Source organism: Arachis stenosperma, chromosome 1 (assembly GCF_014773155.1).
Source record: "Arachis stenosperma cultivar V10309 chromosome 1, arast.V10309.gnm1.PFL2, whole genome shotgun sequence".
In the NCBI taxonomy this organism is placed as follows: Eukaryota; Viridiplantae; Streptophyta; class Magnoliopsida; order Fabales; family Fabaceae; genus Arachis; species Arachis stenosperma.
Window position 1 is genome coordinate 12769550 of NC_080377.1, and position 9348 is coordinate 12778897.

The window sequence follows — 9348 nt, forward strand, 5'->3', positions numbered from 1 at the left end:
TTAAGTTTTAAAAATATAATTAAAATGTTTAAAATAATAAAATTTAGTTAACATGTGCCTGCATTATTAATAAATTTTTTTTTAATTTTTTATTTTAATAAATACACAAAATATATTAAAAACTTAAATTTTATATTTTATTTTATAGAAACTTTATAAATTAATAATTTTAATATGTAATCTTAAAATACATATTGGCTAAACCTTTTAAAATATTAAAAGTAAAATTAAAATGATTTAAATATCAGTATTTTTAAAAAATTTCATAAATAAAAAAAATACTTTACCCGTTTTGTCTGACACTAATACAGGCCAGCAGTGTCTCTCAAGTCAAGCTTCATCATGAAGATGGCCATTTCCTAGGCTCATCTAATAAATATCTCTTTAGTTGCTGCATTTTAAACTCCATAATGACATGTAAACCTAATTGGCAACTATATTTAGAATAGTATATACCATAAATAATTGAGGTTACTCAATGTTTATTACTAGTTTAGAAAATAGTTAGAATGATTATAAGGATAATTTACGAGAAGAAATAGGTATTATTGTTAATTATTTGGGTGGTGAGAAGCAGGTGGCAAACAATTGTCCTTTTGGGTTCAGCGATTTTGGAACGCTGCAAATATTAATGTGTTAATGAAAGCTTACTTGTTACTGAATATCCATCCAACAATTACAAATATGATCTTAATTCATCTGGCTAAAGTATGTTCTTGTGTTCTTCAGAGGACAGCATGTTCAAAAGCTGTGTATAAATTGAAAAGAATTCCAAATCCATGGTAGAAAGTTCGTTTCAATTTGATAATAATGCTACATGGGAAGGTGCACACCAAAAAATTTGCACCCATGTAAGAATTACAAAAATCAATTTACAGAAAACTTTCATTATGGCAAAAAATAGAGACTAGATCAAGTTCTCTATGAAAGCTTTAGACTGGATAGTCCTAAAAAGCTCCCTCAAATTAGCCAATATATGGCGTGGTCCCAAACTCTTTGCACCAATGAAATTCAAAAGCTGCTCTAAATCCTACATTCAGAATAACCAAAAGGGTAAGGAGCTATAAGCCAAAGAGTAAAAATGGAACATATCATAAATCAAATCCATAGCTTGTTTACGAATTGCTATATAGAACAAAAGATAAATAAAAAGGTATACCTTATTTAACAAGAATACAGCATAAGCCGCTCTTGTTGTTTCTTGACCTTCTAAAAAAAGGGGGAATTCCACATGCTTGGTGTTTGCAGAAGTCATTGCATTTGATGTAGATTCAGATGACGTTGGCTCTATGGAAGGAGCATTGTCAATGATATATGAATGAGAACCCCCCAATCGTAACGGATAACGCAAAGGTACTCGCAAGTATGAGGCTACAAGTGAAACAGCCTGCAAATCGAATGCTGCATTAAGTAACACAGGAAGTTTTCCATATAAAAAAAATGTCAAAATATGAATTGACTATTTGGAAACTGACCATCTCACTATTAACAGATAGATTTAAGGGTTGAAAAGGACCAGGGAGCTACAAACTTACATGTGCAACATATCCTAGGGCAGTAGCAGACCTTTGAATTTCTTTCTTATCGGTGAAAAAGCTCATCTTAAAAGATAGCATTGTCAAATGCAGGCCCTGAATTGTCAACGATCCTTGATTAACTGGTTTAAGTCCAGCAGGAGTTCCTAGGTAAATAAGGGCAACTTTTAGCAACAATCCAGAAGATGTGTCACTTACTCGATTAGAAATGAAGTAATATTATCTAATTATTCTAATACAATTCACTGGTCAAGATAACTGGATCATCATCTATAACTGTTGTAGTCATAATATAAAGCAGCCTAACCAACCCAAAACATAATCAACACAAATTACAAAGTAAATAAGGGATTTTTACCTAAAGAGAGTGAAAGCTGAAAATGCTACAATGACAGAGCTCTAGAGGGGCTTAAGATTTACCAAGCCCTTAAGACCACCATACACAGGAACAATGATACAGTCCACAAGCAATGATACTATGATAAATGAGTATTGCTGTGAAGAAAGAATACTCTTTTGCACAATGAAAAAGGAAAGATAATCATCTATAATTAATTATTTAGTTGCCATTGTAATTTCAACAAATAGGAAAGATAATCATCTACTGTTAATTTCAACAAAAAGGAAAGATAGATCTATAACTTAGATCAGTTAACATGAAACAAAACCACCACAGAAGCATAAAAAGAAAAAAAAAACAAGATGGTGACCCACAACTGGTAGAAGAAGCAGATAATGAGAGACATCATATTCACCAATCACCACAATAGCTCAATTTAAGGAAGAACTGAACCCAAAGTGCCACTAGGAAACCGAGATATAGCGACTGCAACATCCATCACCTCAGTTTCATTCTTTACTTGAAACTATAGTTTCTACTTCTTATAAGGTCAACCATTTCATATTTTAACAGTACCATTCACAAAGACAGACAAATTGAGCAATCTATTACCTGATAGGCTACCTGAAGGATATGCTTCAAGCTCAACTTGCTCTTGTGCTGGTCCAACAGTGATCTTCACAGGATATAGCATTGAAATTTGAGATGCCATATGTTGTTGCCTCATTTTTAGCATCTTCTGTGAATTTCTTAGACAAACATAGCCTTTTTCTTCAGACAGTGCCCGACTTGACTCCTATAGTTACAACATCATGAGCTAACTATCATGCTACAATATCAGCAGAAACATATGATTCTACTATAATACCAAGAAACTGTGTGACAATCGATGGCAAAGCACTAAAGTTCTAAACAAGAACAAAAAGGGAAAAAATAAACAAAACGAAAAAGTGAAGTTTTCAAGAAAACTAAACTTATGTTTTATGCTTCAAATGCTAAACCAAACACATCCTGAGTCATCAAAAATACAGTTGACTGAACTGCATCATATAACAAAGTCTTTCTGCCCCCTTTTTTTATGGGGCTAAGAAAAAAAAATTATAACATAAACTCACTTATTAAAAAGTATGTAGTACTCAAAGCCCATAACAAAATATGAAAAAAGATCAACCTGAAGATTTCTGCTAGCCACGGAAAGAGCACCTCCTGCCACCAACAGCGATTGGACTGCACCACCAAGCTGCTCTTCTTGCCTGCAAGCATCCTCCTTTGCCAGCCTAGATCGCACAGACATATTCTCCACCATCAATTTCTTTGATTCCAATTTCTGCCGCATTTCTTCAAGTTCATTTACACGGCCCAATGATTCAGCATTGACCTGCTCAAAAGATCATCACCCGCTAATACGCGGGCCGTTATTAGGGACAAGTACAATGATTTAAAAGTAAATAACCATAACATTCCCCTATATGTCATTGTCAACTGAAACAAGTATTCATGGTCAAAAGCAACAAAAGATGAAAGCAAGAAACAAACAACTTAACAAGCAAGACTGAATTGGTATGCTTATATTATTGATGCCTACCAGGAACAATCTCAAATACCAGTGCCTGAAGTACATAATAAAACCCTAGTTCTGATCTACTGACATGGATAACCCTAAATGGAAGTTGCATCTAGTGGAATAAACAAATTCGAACAAAAAGAACAGTTTGCTTCCAAGTTCTAACATTACCAAAAATGAAACTGCATTTAACACTGTACATTGAACCATTTCCTTCTTCCACAAATCTATCATTCTATTGCGATTCCACTTCCCCCGCAATTCACCAAAACAGAGCTTCTTCCTAAAATTTTTCTTTATTCTAAGTTAACTCCTCATCAACCACACTCAGCAGAAATTGAATTCAACAATCTCAGGAAATCAATTAAAAGCGCAAAGCCATAAACCTAGCTCTTACTAAAACCCTACCTGGATGAGGTCATGGAGCTTCTGATGAAGACGACGCTTCTTCTCCTTGGCTTCATTGAGCGCAGAAGAGAGACTCGACAACCTCGCAAGCTCGCTCTCGAAATCCTCCCACTCAATCACTCTCAAATCTTCTGGATCGATCGTCGTCGTCAGCAACGAGATGTTCTGGTTTGGTTCCATTGGGGATCGACCTCACCATCGTCCTTGGACTGCGCTTAATTCACACTCACAAGCTCGTCGATCCCTTCTTCATCACCACTTCATCAAATTTTAATTTTCTCGGGAAAATATTGGTTCTGAATTTTCTCGGAAAAAGGAGGAGAAGAAGAAGAAAGAAAGCGTCAGTGGAGGAGTTTGGTTTCTCTTTTTGTTGGAGGGGTAAACTGTAAAAGTGTAAAACAGCAGATTAGTGGACACGTGGCACTTACGCAACACACTTTACCATCGTCAATTGATTCATTTTGTTAGTCAAAATCGCGTCTCGAAACGAAGCGATTCTAGGAGCAGCTTCCGTCGCGACTAGGAGGTTGGCGCCGGTGGAATCGCCGGAATCGGTGGCAGAGGTGGGGAGAGAACAATCTGCCGGAGGAGGATGGGCTTGGGCCTCTTCATGAAAAACATAGCAGACCGAAAAAATTGAAAGTATGTTCATTATTAATTATTATGCATATTGAGTAAATTGGTCTAGACTATAAATAATTTTATCACAAGTCACAAGAGAGTTATCATTGATTGGGCCATAACATGAGTTGAGGAAATTGAATTGGGCTAAAACTAATGAAATGTAGAAAGCCTAGATATAAACCTTTAACTTTGAGAACTATTTGGGCTTAGGCCCTTCTACAACCAAAAGCAAAAAATTTGAGGATCACTACAAAAACAAACAAAAAAATTCCTGAAAACAAGATCATTTTTCTTCAAACAAAAAAAAAAGATATTAATGTGGGTTACGAGAAGCTTTATTCACTAACACTTATAAAAAGAGTTAATAGTCAAAATTGTCTTTAAAAGATCACTCAATTTCTATTTTAGTCTCCAAAAAATAAAATTAATGAAAAAAGTTCCTAAAAGATAATTGCGTTGGTAGAGTTCGTCTGTCATCTCAGTTGATAATATGGCTAACGCTCGCTAAGGTGGAACATTAACTGACAATGTGATACACTTCAAACGTTACAATATTGATGCTGACAAGATAAATTTGTTAAATTAAGTCAAATCAGTCTCAATATTAGAACCCTAATCTCAATCTCAAGCATAAATAACTCTTCTTCTCCAATTAGATATCCTTATACGTTCCTTCAACAAGCATACTTAACTTCAATGCACAACAATGAAGATACTACCTTCGTCCCTATCATTAGCAAAAGCACAAACTGGGATAACAAATAGTCATAGAAAACAAACTAATACACTTATCAAGGTGGTCCATTTTCAAAAACTCCAAAAACTAAGGAATTTAACGACACAAAATTTTTATTGGATATTCTACCGAATAACTTCTCTACATCATAGATAGAACTCATATTGAAGTAACTTGATATACCAGTTGATCACCAATAAATCTATCTCTGAAATCCAAAAATTTAAATACACAAGTATGGAAACAACTCTACGAGACTCAGCCCTACCACATGGTAGTACTTTTCCACAACCGCCACCACCGTCAACATGGAGGAGAAGAGTTATATATGTTTGAGATTGGAATTAGGGTTTTGAGATTGATTCTAACATCTAGGAAATTAAAGTTTGCTTATGATTGTTAAATTTGCACTCTAATAGTGTGAACTCATGTGCAGATGTCACCTTGCAAAATGGTGAATTTCACAGGGACGTTCAAAATATGGGTCTCTCATGAAAGGACATTAGAGAGAAAAGAGGAGACATGGTTGTTATGAGTGGTGATCATCGGAAAAACGTTTGAATACATCAAATGACATTGTCTCAATATTTGGAGGCAAAAAAATCAAAGTTATCGTATTTTGGGGTATACCATGTTTACGAATATTAACCATGTCATCAACTGAGATAATAAAAGGATGAAATTTACTAACGTAGTTATCATTCAAGTACTGTTTTGATTAATTTTATTTTTTAGGGACTAAAATGAAGATTGAATAATTTTTTAGAGACAAATTTGATTATTAACTCCAATAAAAAATCATGATAGATTAACTTAAAAAAAATCATGATAAAAATCAATTTAAACAGGTCAAATAGTCAACTCACTTATTTATTTAAATAAGTGTATGAAATTATAAATAAAAAAAAGTATACATAAAATTCATCAAATTTTATTTTGTGTATCCAGTAATATATTAGTAAATTTTAATGTTGAGATTAAAAGATAGTATCATTCATAAGCTTTACCGTTATAACTTTATAAGTGGGTATCACTATAGTCCCTTATTAAAAGATGCTCCCTGCTTATTACAAACATGACAATTTATCTAAAATGGACTTTGATTGTTGCAATCCAAATTATTTCCAGTGCTAACTCCCAACAGTGAGCAATACCTACTATAAAACCCGATTCGATCTTCGACCCGAGAATCTGGCCCGTGTCCGCATTCAAGGCCACCATTGATTATGTTGGTGATGACACCATATCCGGGGACTCGGCCGGCGGCTGTATCGGTAGAAGACGGCGTCCATCCTCCGGTAATGACATTATGACATGATGGCTTATTTCCTTGTGGTGTCATCCAAAACCATATGGCTGTCTTAAATGAAATAACTGGATCAGTTGCTACTAGATCAGGATTGTTTAGAAGATCTGATCCTATAGCATTACCCGCTGGCCCGTAATTGTAATTGCTGCAACAAGTTATTAATTAATTGCACGTCAATAATAATGTATGTTGACAACCAAAGATTTGTAAAATAATTTTAGATAGATTTACAAATCTGTACAATAATAAAGGTATATACTTAGAATAATAATTAATGACAAAAATATTGAAATTAATAAAATGTTATGTTAAACTATACAAAATATTCAGTTAAGTGTTAGATATATTTGTTTTATTTAACAGAATATTTTGTTAATTTTAGCATTTTTATCAGACGGCGGGAACTTAATTACAAAATCTGATATCGTATAGGAAATCAATAAAAAAATATATAGATAATTAATTGAAAATTTAAAAAATATAAGAAACCACGAAATAAATTATTAAACCTTTAATATATATATAATACAATATTTTACCCAACTTTGAAATAACCTAAAAGTCATACAAATATAATTTATAGTTAAATGATATTTATATAGAATTTAAGTTTAATGCATTAAAAGAATAAAATATTTTACATAATTTTTTAATTATTTTTTTATGACTATTTATACAATAAATATGAATAATAACTCTTTTTATTGACATAATAAAATATTTTTATACTGACTACTATATATAAAAATTAAATCCTGTATTATCAATACATATAGCAATTAAACTCAAATAAATAAATTGTATCGCTCTGTATTTCATCAAATTCTGCTTAAACTTGTCTATTAACTTGACGTGGTTAGATTCATTATTGGACATGGTGTATATACTATAGTCTTATATATTTGTTAATTACTTACTGAGTAAGTTGAATTGGTCCTCTTCCATAGTATTTTTTGCCAGGAGCACATGGCCATTGTGTAGAGGGTGTACAATAATCTGCGTCCTGGTTATTTTCATTGATAAAGCAATACCCCCAAGCATATGGACCATCTGGTGCACTTGCCCATCCTCCTATATATATATATATAAATAGTACGTTCAAAATTAACCTTGGGTATATGTGTATATAAAATTAAATCTTTTTGTGTTAATTAAAAAATATATATATGAGAAAGTTACATCACCTAATAAAAGGTTTCATCCAACTTGAGTTAGATTTGGTAGAGAATATAAGTTTATTTTTTTTTATGATTCAAAGTTAGATTTAGAATTTAAATTTATATATTTTATCTTTCTTAGCATTAAACTTAGATTTTATATTTATTAGCTTCAAGTTAGAATCATAACACTTTATTTCTTTAGGATAAATTCTAAATGCAACTCATACTGGAGTATGTTTTTAATTCAATTCCTGTATGTCAAAAAAAAGGACTTAATGTGAAAATGATAATCGAAAATTATTAAATAATTTAAAAATATTATTTTTATATAAAGATATAATCACTATGTAATTAATTAACCTGTGGTTTCATGGGAAGTTTGACCAAAAAAGGCAGCAAGCTCCCTCCTCTTGGTGGCATCATCACCGGTGGTGCCGAAGGCGGAGAAAGAGCCAGCGGCGGTAAGAAATGCATCATAAGTGTAGAATCCGTTACCCTTACACCGTGGATCATTTCTGTACTTAAGCATTTGATCAAATATGGCGGAAGTAATGATACTACTAACATCACCACCATTAGAAGTACCACCACCACATTGACTTTGGCAACCGTTACCACAGTATTCATTTGTGTTACCACAATAACCATATTGGCTACAACATAAGTTGTCTTGGCACAATGCTCCATTTGCTTGTGAACCACATTGTTGTGCTCTTGTGGTTCTACCAAGCACTACTAATAAGAAAGCTAATGTTATAAGATAGGGCAATTTGGTGTAACCCATTTTTTTTTAAGAGTGATGGAGAATGAAGTGTTTCTTGATGTGTTAGTTTCATTAGGATAATGATGGTATTTATAGGCAATAATGGTAAGTTAATTATGGTAGGATGCTTGAGATGTTTTAGATATATCTTTATTTTCAAATTTGGCTGCTTCTACAATAATATACAACACTGTGTATATCACATATATATTATTTCTAGTGTATATCTTCGCAATAATGTTTTTCTGTTGCATTATTATTGTTATAAGAAGAAATCTTAGGGTAAAACATAATAAATTAGTAACCACACTACAAAATCTTCACATATATATATACTTTGTTTAATATTAGCGTCTTCAAAACTAAGTTGAATTAGTTTAATAGTTAGTTTATCATTAGTCTATTTAAATAAGTGTTAAATGTTTAAATTCTATTTTATATATACAGCAACTCATTCACCAATATAAATTTTTAAATAAATCTTCAATACATGATAAATTAGTCTTTAACCTGCCAAAATAAAAAATACCGTACGAAATCAAACAATATTAACGTGTTCACTCTCTATAATTAAGAGATTAATATGCAACTAGTTAGCAGATATTTTAGTCCGATCCAATTATCAAATGTTTTTGCCTCTTAAAAATGGTAAAAAGAATTCGTGGGAAGATTTTTTCTTTGAATCTCTATAAATTGAGTTCCATTGGTCAAATTCTTAATAACAAAATTTATCAATTGGTAGGTTTCACTTTCACCTAAATAAGTTAGAATATCAATAAGTATTCTATTTGTCCACTTGCATAAATAGCTACATAGCTAGGAAGTACGGACATTTTTTGTGTGTTGTCATTTTAAATACGACATTTATCGATATTCGTTTGACATGCGTGTTTTTTTGTGTTTAATTAT

The 9348-nt window shown here is 32.2% G+C and overlaps 2 protein-coding genes across 4 annotated transcripts; both read right to left on the bottom strand.

Annotated features, from left to right (window-relative positions):
* Window positions 1-755: 755 nt before the first annotated feature.
* LOC130966827 (vacuolar protein sorting 38) lies at window positions 756-4220 on the bottom strand. 3 transcript variants are annotated; one of them, XM_057891660.1, is made up of 6 exons: window positions 3848-4220; window positions 3047-3253; window positions 2500-2671; window positions 1536-1681; window positions 1160-1387; window positions 756-1030 (listed from the first exon to the last, which is right to left on the bottom strand). In XM_057891660.1, exons 1-6 carry the CDS (start codon window positions 4025-4027, stop codon window positions 908-910), a joined length of 1056 nt encoding a protein of 351 aa, XP_057747643.1. In that variant the 5' UTR covers window positions 4028-4220; the 3' UTR covers window positions 756-907. The 3 variants fall into 3 exon arrangements, with proteins under 3 accessions (XP_057747643.1, XP_057747637.1, XP_057747645.1); XM_057891654.1 differs by having other exon boundaries at window positions 2488-2671; window positions 3848-4218; XM_057891662.1 differs by having other exon boundaries at window positions 2488-2671; window positions 3047-3275; window positions 3848-4216.
* A 2031-nt stretch (window positions 4221-6251) lies between these two features.
* Window positions 6252-8475, bottom strand: LOC130966863 (endochitinase-like). The gene is made up of 3 exons (XM_057891687.1): window positions 8037-8475; window positions 7434-7587; window positions 6252-6661 (listed from the first exon to the last, which is right to left on the bottom strand). The coding sequence occupies exons 1-3, from the start codon at window positions 8458-8460 to the stop codon at window positions 6295-6297; spliced, it is 945 nt and encodes a 314-aa protein (XP_057747670.1). The 5' UTR covers window positions 8461-8475; the 3' UTR covers window positions 6252-6294.
* Window positions 8476-9348: the final 873 nt, after the last annotated feature.